Source organism: Ochlerotatus camptorhynchus, unplaced genomic scaffold (assembly GCF_037179485.1).
Source record: "Ochlerotatus camptorhynchus isolate MF236.1 unplaced genomic scaffold, CSIRO-AGI_Acam_v1.1 ptg000577l, whole genome shotgun sequence".
Classification (NCBI taxonomy): Eukaryota; Metazoa; Arthropoda; class Insecta; order Diptera; family Culicidae; genus Ochlerotatus; species Ochlerotatus camptorhynchus.
The window spans coordinates 5,000,258-5,013,866 of record NW_027041058.1 but is presented as its reverse complement, the minus strand read 5'-3'; the positions used below and the strand labels follow the sequence as shown (position 1 = coordinate 5,013,866).

Sequence of the window (13,609 nt, the reverse complement as noted above, 5' to 3'; positions counted from 1 at the left end):
ATATGCGCTAAGCAATAAGCTTGAAATGCGAACATAAAGAAGAAGAAGTTCTTTCGAAATTCATCAGTATTCGCTCAAATGAACCTGAATATCTACAACGTGGCGGTGATATATGTGTCTTCAGGAGGTGTGCTTCCCGATGATAATCTAGGTCGTGCTAATATACATGTGAGCTTCCTGAAAACGCTATATCTCAAGACCCTGGTCATCTAGGAAGTCACTGTCTTCGATAAAATTGTTTAGATGACCACAGCCCTTCTGACGGTAGTTAATAATTATATAACTACATGGCGCTAAATCACTGAATTATATATAATAAGTATTAATATTGGGTGCATTAAATTGTAGCCCTAATTTGGATCTTAATTCGCATACCAAGCAGAGATGTAATGCTTAAATGGCTGGTAATATTCTAAAAAGGCAAAATTGCGAGCTTTATAGTACTATAGCAAGAGTTTTTTTTGGCAGTTATCATTGTTGAAGAATTAAAAAAAAAAACCCTGCTTTGAAAAAATCTTTGAAAGCTCAATAATATTTTGAATTTGATTCCAGTCAGTAAGTCAAGTAAGATTCCTATATCTCATATATAAATGACGATTAAGTGGTGCTTCAAGTCGTTATTATGAGTTTTAAGCAGTTTCAGATTGCATCACACTAAATGCTACAACAACTAACGTAACAACTATCAAACCAAAGCATATTTAGTCCTTAACAAACTTCATGAAAAAATATCGTAAGGACCATAAGTATTTTTTTTAGATTGCCTTGAACTATTTGTCAATTGGATTTCTAAAACTTTGTACATACAAGAACTATTGTTAGATTAAAGGTATTAAGGTAAATAACTTCTGCGGCAGGCAGATAATGTTTTCGGCAACTAATATAAATACGTCAATTTTACAGGATTCCCTCACAAAAATTATAAAATGGATGTATTCAAGTCCAGACCAGAAGGACGATTTTCATGAAAAAATAAAATAAAAAGTGCCTAAAGATGAAACTTAATCGAGTTGGTGTCTTCAAAGAAATATTTAGCTACGTCTTTGAAGAAACGAACTTTATTAAGCTTTATTTATGTACATTTTTTCTGCTATTTTTTTTTCTGAGCGCTCTGCAATAGTCACAATCGCCTTAGAAGTTTTAAGCGTTATAAACACGTTTTAACAGTTATTGACGACTCCATCGATTACAATGGATAGAGCATCAAGTATTAAGCAAAATTTCCATTCAACGGATACAGTAGAATTCCACCGCAGCTGTCAAAAATTCTACCGTGGGTGTATAAAGGAGTTCAATACTTCACAACACATAGTGAGTATTTACAAACTTTTGCTGGCTACTCTTTGTAGCCTTGTTTAGTTGACAGCTTTTTGTAGACCGTTTTTTATGCATTGATTATCTTAAACACTATTATTTTATCCTTTATTTAACGTCGGTCTTTGTTCCGCAATCTAGTGCCAATCACCGACGGACATCGATTGCCATCCATTGACGGCAATCGAATGTGCAGGAAAGCAGCTTCCACATCTGCGTAGGATATCGCACTCATTTAAACACACATGGGCCGGGACCAACCGCTTTACTTCCCTTCCGAAGGAAGACGTGACCAGAGATTTTATGCTTTAGAAAAATCCCACCGAGCTTGGTCTGAACCTGAACCCAGACCCATTGGGGTGAGAAAGCAATCACGCTTACCACTACACCACCAGCGCCGGCTGGAAATTCCCTGAAAATTGTAAAGCTACATTGTTAGTTCATATAATTTTCGTGAAGTTCGCAATACTTTCCTTAAAGATCGAAATTCTCCATTGAAGTTCTAAAAAATTGCGCTGGATTTTCCAGAACAACTTTAAAGTTTGCAGAACTTTCCTGAAAGCTTCCTTAGAACATATATAAGAACTGCTTTGAAGCTTTAGGTAGGGTCCAGGTGTGGGAGCTGCCTCTTTGGCGTCGGCAACATTGGTGCTCAGCACGGAAAACAAGATCGACAGAAAAAATAAATGAAAAACAAAACTCTGTAGTAACTCGAGTTGAAGGCTTCCTAAACTCACTTGGCAAGAGTATTTGCGAACCTCATGTGAGTTTTATTGAACCCGCACTCTATTTCAACACAACTCAAATTAGAGACGAATCCACAAAGATCGTTCAAAACTGAACCTACTGTGTAAACGAAGTTGGGATTGACAAGTTGACAATTGAACATCATCGATCGGATTCAAGTCAATGTTGTCCGTTTGATATGTCGGTTTGCAGTGGTAGAGTGCCAGTATTATTACTATTATTATTAACGTCTCATCCATTCGACAGGTTTTCTGCTGGATTGGGATGACGTTTTCCAAACAATTAATTGATATTCGATTGAGCCACCTTCTAAGGGCCATCCACAATGGGTACGTTTGCGTTCCGTTGATTAATAATAGTAAAAAAAACCTCTCCAAATCAAATCCTTAGGATTTTTGTTGTTGGAATCTGCCACCTCACGGTGCGGGTGACAGATTATAAAAGTGAAAAAAAAAATCATTGAAAAACATTCACATAAACAAAATAGAATAGAAAATTTAATAAATAACGAGCTTACAGTAAAGGTGGATGCACTTTTTTTTACATACTTAAAGATTACTCTAATTATTAAACGTGAACATTGAATGTGGAAGATAATTTCCAAAAGCCATGGAAAATAAAGCTTTTCCCTAAATTTTAGCCCTGTTATGTCCTTAATTTTAGTTTGATTTCTATTTTTAGAATTCGTTCGGTTTAACGTTTCTTAATTTCATACCCCATAGAATTTTTGCCAAGCAGTAGAATTGTGACAAGTCCCTTCTCCGGAGCTTTAAATAAGCTTCCATTAGATAAAACAAACGCCGAACTCGTAGACAAGTTTTGCTAGAAATAACCTCCTCCACCAACCGTTCGAGCAAATGTCACGTAATGTCATTAACAAAATCTCAACTCACTCTGGTTTGTATGTGACTAATTGTCTACAGAACGAACATCGAGCCAGTGAACAATTCCACTCAGCGTGTGTTCTCGTGATCAATGTCCATCTACATTTTTCCTGTCTATCTTGTTAAGCTAGAATATTTTCTATCTTGTTCGTCCTCGAATCACACAGACACAAAACTATCGTTTTCATTAGTTTGAATTCTTAATTTTATTCCACCTCTCGGGGTCAATTCAAAACCACCAGAGTTTAACTAGCTTCGTTTCATTTCATTATGGTTGTCAACAACAGCTCTCCTGTACGCCACAATTTTCGGCCATGTAACCACAATTATCCAGCAAATGACATCCGCCACCGCAAAGTACCACGACATGTTGAACAATGTGCGGGAATTTATGAAGCTGCACGAAGTCCCGAAGGCGTTGAGTGAGCGGGTTATGGACTATGTGGTATCCACGTGGGCGATGACCAAAGGGTTGGACACGGATAAGGTAATTATGCTGTGTTCTGATCGGATTCGATTATGATTCGTTAGAATATTTAGCACTCGTTGTTGAATTTTTTATCATTTGAATTTATCTAACACGTTTCTCCCGTTTCGATCAACGAAGGTTTTGAACTATTGTCCCAAGGACATGAAAGCGGATATCTGCGTGCATTTGAACCGGAAGGTATTCAACGAACATCCGGCCTTCAGATTAGCTTCGGACGGTTGTTTGCGAGCGCTTGCGATGCACTTTTGCATGTCACATTCGGCCCCAGGTTGTTGCATCGTCATTTCAGAGAATCTAAAAACGCAATCGATTACTAATGGCTCATTTTATTGGCCTTTGTTTTGTTTTTTTTTGTCGATTAGGCGACTTGTTATACCATACGGGAGAGAGCATCGACAGTTTGTGTTTCATTGTCACCGGAAGCTTAGAGGTGATCCAGGACGATGAAGTGGTTGCCATTCTCGGAAAGGGCGATGTTTTCGGTGACTCCTTCTGGAAGGACTCTGCTGTCGGACAAAGTGCGGCCAACGTGCGAGCGTTAACTTACTGTGATTTACATGCGATAAAAAGAGACAAACTACTCGAAGTATTAGATTTTTACCAAGCTTTTGCTAATAGTTTTGCAAGGAATTTAGTTTTAACGTATAATTTAAGGCATCGATTGATATTTAGGTAAGTAAACGTTGAAAATTCAACAGTGGGCTCAATGCCTTCATTGTGATGTATATAATATTGCCCTTAATCGCACACCAGTACCATATTTACTAAAATTACTATTCAAATGGACTACCACTCACCGCAAATCGTTTCCGTTTTGCGTTTAGATCAACATTTAATTTTTTGCGGATAACCTAAACGACTTTATTAAAAAAAATATTTGAAGATCTGCAAAAATCGTTGTTCCATTGCATAAGAAACAATGGATCCAAGGCAACTCAAATTGCTTTTATCTCGGCATGTTTATTGTGCTATGGAACAGACTTGCCACGAGCACCAAGCGTAACAGTAGGGTAGTAGGGTTTTTGATCTTTAGATTTGGTTAAAAGTCACAACATATTGAGATATTGTTAAAAATCTAACACTGCCGCTTGATTCCAATTTCCACCCGGTTTGCATTTTGGACTGAAAATGCTCTATAATCTTTTTAATAAGGAATGTTCATAAAATATTGAAGTGGATCATTTTTTGTTATTTAAGTCTTAAACAGTTATTGGGATTTTCAACTAACATTTATTGAAATTGTTGGCCGTGTATATTTTTCCTGAAAATGAATTGTTTTTTTTCCTGCAACTTTGTTTAAGACGCCATTTCGATTAGAAGTGATGTTTTCGAGTTATGATCTGTTGAAAAATATCAATTACGCCGTTTTGAAGTTTTTTTTATGAGATTCAAAATGGCCTAAAAAAGAATTATTAACCATAACAAACAATTATGCAAAATTTCAAGCAAATCGTAAAAGATCAAGACTGAAATTAATTGATTTTGGCTATTTGGCCTGGAAATGCTTGTCTCTGTATCAAGGAAAATATAATTCTCGGATTTAATCCATAAAATCAAACAATTATTGTGATCATCATAGTTGAAAATCAATGTGTATGCTCAAAGAACAAGTCATCCTTGTTTTTCTCAGACTCTCTCAATCTGAATGTATACGTTGAATTGAATTATACATTTTTTTATTTCAGGAAAGTAGCAGATGTGCGAAGGGAAAAGGAGCTGGCTGAGCGACGAAAGAATGAACCACAGCTGGGCTCTAGCCAAGACCATCTGGTAAGAAAAATATTTTCTAAATTTAGAAGAGCTCAGCAAAATGCACAAGGACCAAAGGAACAAACTGGCTCCACTCAGTTGAGCGACGTTGAGAAAGGAGACACAGATACTGAAAAAGTGAAGGTGAATATAATTCATGAAAAATCCAAGTTAATTCTAACCGATGTTCGTTGAAGTTGATTAACAATTATACTAGCAATTTACCAGTAGTGAAGCCAAGTATCAGTTGCCCTTTAGAAGTATTAACTCCTCCAACGTTGATGTCGTTAATGTTGCATACCAAGTTTCATATCCATTGGAGTACTATTCGATGTTTATAGCAAATGATCAACTAGTGAAAGTCAATTGACATGATATGTGTACTGTAAACCTAGCTGTAGAATCAACAATACCTATAGAATATCATCATTAGCACATTGCCTTGATTGCCCAGTAGATAATGAAGAGAGTCGACGCCTATGAAATAACTTCACTAATTCACAGTTAGTAGTCACTGTTAATCCATAGATCAATGCGTGAAGTCCTGAGCTTTTCGGTTTGTTTTGTGCACGTGCTTTGTTGCCTGAAATTGAATATAAAGTTTTTACAATCAAAATATAAATCCCATCCGTAGTTTAATCCGATTAACGTTGTTGAACCGCAAAAGACCTGAGCAGGAACATTGGTCAATCAAAATTGTTTTCGTTCGATTTCAGCTACCCGCCAAGCTTACACTAACCGAAGACTCTCGCGTCCTTACAACCGTCCCATCACCGTCACCATCACCGTCGCCTTCATCGGGACCTCCATCGGCGAAAGGGGCCCGAGCTAGCAAATGGGGCCGCCTGTTGGGTAGCTCTAGTGTCGATTCAGCCAGCGATACAAGCACAAAGGTAGCCGTGTCTAGAAGCTTAAGTGCACGTGAAAGTTTGCGTGAAAGTGCACAAGGTAGAGCGAGTAGTAGCTCAAGTAGTAATGGCGGTCAAGGCAATAAGGTAGTTTCCATTGATTTGTAGCACCTTGCACGATGAATGCACTCTCAATGAGATTTTTTTTAATGATTTCTTGTTTTCTTAGATATTTCCTAAGACCCCAAAGCTAACACCAAGTCCTGCGACATTGGCACGGCAGGATACAATTGATGAAGGAGGAGAGGCAGACCAAACGCCCAATCGGGAACGGCCGAATGTTGTGCATATAGAGCGAGAAGCTGCAAAGCCACCTACTCTGGAGCGACAACCCACTGAGAGAGATCGACTGTTGGACAGTACAAGTACGAACCGGGATCGAATGAATGAACGGGATCGAGAGCGAGAACGAGATCGGGAACGTGAGCGAGAGAGGGAACGAGAACGAGAACGAGACAGACACATGGAGCGAAATTTGTCGTTCGAACGGGAAAGGCAGATAGAGATGGCACAATCCAGAGCGACAACATCCGATACGTATGATACGGGGCTTCGGGAACAGCCCTCGACGTTAGCGCAGCGTGATCTGATAGCAACAGTATTAGACATGAAGGTAGATGTCCGCTTGGAAATGCAGCGGATGGCACAAAGGATGAGTAAAATCGAGGATTTACTGAGCGACCTTATCAATCGAATACAGATCGATTCCTCTGGCCAGAGTTCCCCAGGCGATATGACTAGTACCAATTTGGTGCCAACAACTGCACCAGGCACAAACACCTCCAGTTCGATCATTCCTTCGGCTAGTAGTCTGAATACGGCTACCACCCTGGTGGGGTCAACAGCTGCCCCAGGACCCGGTGGTAATGGGCTTGGACCGATTCTACTACGAAAACGACGATCCAAAAGTCGGAAAGCTCCTGCTCCACCCAGACAAAGTCCCGAGCAAACCAGACTGTTGGAAGCTGATCTACCCTCGTCATCCACACGAAAGCGCGAATTCCTCTAGCCCCGGATTCTGATGCGTCATCAATCGGATAACTCGAACGATCAGTAGTGATATCAGTTCCCGTCTGTTTTTACACCTCTTCACGTGATCCGTTTGATGACGGTCTTTCCTGCACAGTGTTAGGTACCTTCTCTACGCTGGAATGATTTTGCTTTAAATTTTACGTGGATTTTCGGTGCCTTTTTCCAAGAATCTGGAATATCGCTAAAATGTTTTCGATATTGAGAGATCAATGCTTTCTCAGCTGTTAATTTGTGATTTTTAAAGCAATTGTCTGCATTTAGGTGCAACTTTGTATTTTGAGACAACTTTCTTTGTAATTTCTGCTGTTAATACACTTTGTACAAGGATTTCGGCATCTGATTCGGGTTCAGGGATCCCAAATTTAATAAGAACAGTTACAATAAGTAACAAGTAATCATGCACAACAACAGAGATCCCATAGCAACTGATTTTAATATGAATAGTTTTTCAATGTCGTTTAGTGTAGAAACTTATTTATATTACCTGGATTACGATACTCGATATGTTATGTGGTGTCGCATGGTGAATTTTGGCTTAAGTCAGAATCTGCACACTTCTCTGAGAGCATCCAGAACATGTCCTGGGCACTCAAAATAGCAAACATTTTACTTTATTTGAATTTGTATTTTAATTAAGATGTTGCTTGATGGATTTTGACCGAAATCAGAAACTGGTCACTATCCATCATATGAACATGTCGGGGTGTGACTAATGTGACCCAGGGAATTCGACATGCCCTTCCACTGACATCATTTTAGAATTTTCATATGATTTAAGTTGTTGCATGATGAGTTTCATTTCAAGTCAGAATCTGGTCACTTCCTTGGGGCTTCAAACTATGTCCGCATACTACTAATCTGGTCCTGGGAACTCAAAATGACTACTACTGAGTTTTGTCCGAATGTGACCAATGTGGTCCTGAGTACTCGGTATAATTAATGTGTATTTAGGTGTCGCATAATTGTCCTTTAGCTCAAGTCAGAAACTAGGTACTTCCCCAGCTTGTTTTTGAATTCTCATGTGATTAGAGGTGTCGCATGACGGATTTTGGTCTAAGTCACGTCAAAATATTATCATCTAAGTCCTGGGCACTTAATATGGCCACAATTGAAATTATGTGTTGCTGTGTTTAACACGTTCTATGTTGCTTTTAGTCTCAAGACACGAACTCACCGGATCATGACTACATCTCCAGAACCTGTTGACTGATTTTAAAAATATTCAATACTCCAGTAGCATACTTCCGTCATGAAAAGTTGCAGCTACTTTATGTGACCGACATAAGTTGTAAAGCAGTTGCTACAACCGTTTTGCGACAAATGTGCTACTAGGATAGCGTTCTATGAGACCATGATACCTTCAATTTTGCGTTTGTTGTGTCCGATTTGGTGAAGTTGTTGCTAAGAAGCACACGTTCAGTGTTCCTACGAGATATTTGAAATACAATTCGTGCCAAATCCACGCCACCCTTGTATCAAAATTGCACCAAATCCGCGTGAACGTTAAATTTAAAATGCACCAAATCCTCCTTTTGATATTCCCTAAATGTCATTAATGTATCCTGCATTTCGCTCTTTTTCTCTGAATAGCACTAAAATCCACTAATCTTCTTGAAATTCATGATTCCTCTGGAGAACACTAAACAACACTCAATTTTTCTGAAATTCCCAGAGAACTTCTCAGAGGACCAGCAAGCTAATGAAAATATGTGAAACGGTGAAGCGAATTTCGAAGATTTTAAAAGTTCTGCAAACCTCAAACTTTTGAGAGGTTCACAGAGCTTCAGAGATGGCCAACGAGCTGTAACAGTGCTGTAAATTCTCAAACTCAATTTAACATATTTGATGAAATGAGAAAAGTAGCTATCCCCTATGAAAGGAACGTCATTAGAATGGATGATTTCAGTTTGCTTAGTCATTTGACGAACGTATGGATAATTCTCATGTGAGGAACACTTTATATCATTCAATTGAGAGTAACCTACAAACAAATGGAGTTCTGATCGACATTCCGGCGAAAAAGGTAATCCAAGATACCAACCTGACTACCATAAACCATAAAAATAAACCCAAAATAGACCCAACATCAACCCGACATTGGCTCGACACCTATTTTAAATTGGCTTGACATTGAACCGACAGTGGGTTAACATATTTGTTCGGGAAATTTTTTATGGGTTTCTTCCATACTTCAAAGTCGTATATCAATTGATAGTGAGTGACTCAATTTTCAGTGACAGTGACGATGAGGTTCGTTTTAGATAGTGGCTCCTCAAATGAAAGGCATGAGAAAATTCGTTGCGCAGAATTAATTGAATGGTTTAATTGGTTCATCGAATGCTACGAAAATTAACAGCCAGTGGCGAGTACATACATCTTCAGTTTTGTTCAGGAAACTGATAAGATCGTGGATGTTCTAATAAGTCTATTGAGCATAAAACATTAAATATATCCATGATTTCGGCATTAACCAGTCCATCATACGTTCGGTACGATCTATTTTTTTTTAAAGCTACCAAACAAAGTTTAAAACAACGCTTGGCATGCATTTTAGCACACCATTAACTCAAAACCAAAAGAAGCGCTCCTACCGAATCAATGTTTCCTTTCCATGGTTATCTTCATCCGAAGGCTAAAGTGAAAATGGTGGTTAAATGAATTCGTACAAAATTAGAAAACATACCATTTTGGGGCTGTTCATAAACTACGTAGACAATTGTCAATACATTTTCTTTTAAATTTGTATGGGCTATGGATAATTGTCACCCCCTCCCCCCCACTAAACTGTCTACGTATTTTATGAACAGCCCCTTTGTGAAAAAAAAATCCGCTCCCAAAAGAAAAGCAAAGTGAGGGTTGTGCTTAATAATATCCAACATTAGATCTAAGCCCTATCAAATGGGCATTTTTAAGCAAGCTTCATAATAATTGGTAATAATACCGATTTAGCATATAATTTCACCAGGGACACAAATTAACCCGGTATTGCAGTCCGTCAATATGAAACATATTCAAGTTCACCTCGAATCAATCTATTAATGAAGCGATGTAGTGAACATGTAAGCCCCATTAGTTTTCCAAAGCATCAAACTCATTTCTCTAAACTTTTTCGTCAACGATGCATTGTGCCTCTTCTTTTTTTTCATTTCTAAGGTAAACAAACAATCGAAAAGTCACGATTGAGTTTTACGCAAAATACAGTTTATCAGCTGATGGCGATGAATCGATTGTATCAGCGTCCATGAAAAAATAGATTACTCCGCATCACCCAGTTCTTCAATATAGCGGTCTGCCATATCATGACTTCTCTATCTTTTATTTCTCTAAAGTAACTATAATTAGTATCAACCCAATAGATTACACATTATTTATGTGGTTTTTAAGTAACATGCTATCCACGTTACATCAATTAATCGAATACATAATTTTTACTGATGATAAAATTAATGGAAACAACCATATTGAAATGAAAATCCGTAGAATTTTAAGCAAAACCAATTTCCACGCTTATTTAAAAAAAAAAATCACTGCTACGTTGCATTTAGAGATGCAGAGTGTGCATTTATTGATCAAAATAACGAACAAACATTTGTCCCAGATTAAAACCGAATCTTTATATTACTCACGTAACGAGAAAACAGAGCATTTTTATATGACAAAACAAGAACGAATAAACTGAATCTTCCTAACCACTTTGATAAACTTTTCACTGATAATTGCTTTGGTATGTTTAGCTTTTGAGCGAAGATCGTATATAGACAAAAAATAAAACATATGTACATGAATTATTTACAATAGAACAATGGGAAAATCGAACGATTTCATCAGGTCAAAATAGACCAACAAGAACCATTTTGAGAAACGTGAAGTATGACAAAAAGAGGCAATCAATAGTTTCGCTATACCGCTAGTAATTAATATCATACTTTTGAGCACATCTTCAGTGGAATTGATTTTATTTCTAGTTTTCACTTTTCCCACCAGCAAGGGCGTTTCGGATACAATCCCACAAATGAAACAAACAGGAAAACAAAAGTATATGAATAATTTAGGTTTAAATGAGACTGATTTGAAAACAATCATCTGTTCTACTAGACCGAAGCGTTTTAAAGATCTATTTAGGAGAACGTTGCTTGAAAAAAACTGTGGATTTTTTTTTCTAGTTTTCGGAGTTGACGCTATATTGGATTGCACTTTTTTCAACAGTTAGTAGAAATCAAATATTACTGATGGTTTCGCTGCTCTGCAAATACGGAGAAAACATTAGCGGAGTAATGAGGTGGGAGGAAATCCTTATATTGAGAGTGACGCAAGGAGAACCCGCGTGTAAATATAAAAACTTTTATATAACAAAACGCGATAGGAACGAAACGAAAAGTAGAAATTTTTTAGGACGAAATTAAGTGCATAAGCGGGTGATTCATTTAGGCTCGTTTTTTTACTCTCGATAGCAAACATGTGTGATAGTATTTTAAAGTCTTTGAGTTCTTTTAAGAGCTGTAATCACATTGAGCCATAACGGTTGCGGAAATATCACGCAATATATCTTAGTTGCGTTTTAGGCTAATGCAATCAATTATCAAAGTTGTCATTAATTATGTGAAAATATTCTCAATTCCATAACACGCGTAGTTCAAAGATCAAGTTTAATAGAGATCCGTTGAGGGCTCAATGTTTGTAATATGAAAATACTTCGCCTTAAACCGCTGATCGGTTACATGCACTGCATAATCACTGTTATAGGAAAAAAAATCACTTGCGTAGCAATTTTTCATCCGAATCATTATGTTCGATATTAGTGAAATCAATTCACAGATATGGGTAGTATAAGTCAAAAATTTCGCGTGATACTCTGCAAATCTTGTCCATGACCATTACTTAAGTAGGATCACTCACAATTAGTAAAATACATAGTTGAATTAATCCGCTCAATGACAGTGCTTGCTTAAGCTTTGCGTGGATATTACATCTTTGTTTTGAATGCCTAGTTTAAACTAGATGTTGTAATCGTGCCACCAGCTGCTTCCTACAGAAAGGCTTTATTTGCACAAATTTGTTCGATTTCAATAAACTAAACTCTGCCATCCAGAATCGTGTTTGGAGCGTCCCGTGGCACATGACAAGCTTTTGCAGACACTGTCAGTTTAGTCAAACATCAGTTGGTAGCACCCAAAGATTGAACAATGTAAGTTTTATTAAGTATTAGTGCTCTTTGCAAATTATACATTATGATTTTTTTTAATAACTTAGACAAGTTGAACATTCAGAATATATGTTACTGGGATCAAATACATTCATTGGGTTTCTGAATAGCTGACAAGTTGTTAAGACTACGAAAACAGGAAATGAACAAAACTAACGCATTTTATTTATTTGTTCATCATCAAAACAGGTGTAAATCGAATACAGGCTGTAAAATTCAAAATATTTTTCACAATTTGTTGTATTATATTCCTATGTTGTTTTCTGCCTTTATCAACTCTTTAAAAACCTACAATTGAATGATCCAAATGTGTACATACTTCAAAATTATTACCAAACTTTGAACGGCTAAAAATTTGACCCTTCATTCTAAAGCATAAATTTCAAAACGAACAATGGATTAGATCAGGCCTACCCAATCTTTCTAAACTTACTTTTTAAATGGCTTTATCTATGTTCAATGAACATGTTTCAAGTTGCATTTTGTTTATTTCTCATTCATTTTAGGCTAAAATTCATAATGTTGAATTGAATTGGACTAAAACTATATTTTTTTCTGAGATCCAGAGACCACGTCCAGGCCTCGGGCCATACGTTGGACAGTGCTGGTTTAGGTCCTAAGTAACATTGACAGATTCTCTTCGTCCATGTTAAAGACATGTCCAGCTATATTCAACCAACAGTTCGATGAATGTAGCTTTTAACTAGTAGCTAATACGTCAAACAGTACAAGAAACTGTTTTGTAGCCAAATTATTAACGAAGTATAAAGTCGATGTAGAGATTCAATCAAGGGTTCTTAGGACCTAATGCATTGTTTGTTTTGATTTGTGAATATAGTTTTATTTCTTTTCATCGTTATTAAATTATTCGAATCATGTCATTTATCTTAGAAATTAAAATGTTTCAATTTTACTGAACTGTTCAAAGTTTGGCAAAACATTGCCGAAATTGGATATAATTTATAAGTTTCATGTATTCAGCAAATTATATACATTCATAATTGAGTTTACCATTCAGATGTGCTACCAACTATCTTTAATAATTCTTTAATCAGTATTTCAATTCAATCATAACACTTCAGTCGGAGAGGTTCATATGATCAAAGATTATTGTAAAAAGTATTAAGTACCGGGTAAATTTCACATGAACAAACTACTAAAACACAATAATTAACAGATGCATATACTACTGTATATAACACGAAACCACATTATACAAATACAAATAATAAAAAAAAACACAGAAAAGTGAAACTGAGAAATTCTAAATAAAAAGCAGCGA

At 36.9% G+C, this 13,609-nt stretch overlaps 1 protein-coding gene across 4 annotated transcripts in view; it reads left to right on the top strand.

The window, feature by feature from the left end:
* eag (ether a go-go) overlaps positions 1–7,586 on the top strand; it is an 88,301-nt gene extending 80,715 nt beyond the window's left edge. Inside the window, exons 13-18 of one of the 4 annotated variants that reach the window (XM_065236887.1) lie at positions 3,233–3,432; positions 3,553–3,706; positions 3,798–4,107; positions 5,121–5,328; positions 5,901–6,179; positions 6,262–7,586. In XM_065236887.1, the coding sequence (XP_065092959.1) occupies positions 3,233–3,432; positions 3,553–3,706; positions 3,798–4,107; positions 5,121–5,328; positions 5,901–6,179; positions 6,262–7,101 (1,991 nt within the window). In that variant the 3' untranslated portion in view covers positions 7,102–7,586. The remainder of the gene's footprint in view (positions 1–3,232; positions 3,433–3,552; positions 3,707–3,797; positions 4,108–5,120; positions 5,329–5,900; positions 6,180–6,261) is intronic. The other 3 variants (XM_065236888.1, XM_065236891.1, XM_065236890.1) reach the window with 3 other exon arrangements.
* The last annotated feature ends 6,023 nt before the right edge of the window (positions 7,587–13,609 follow it).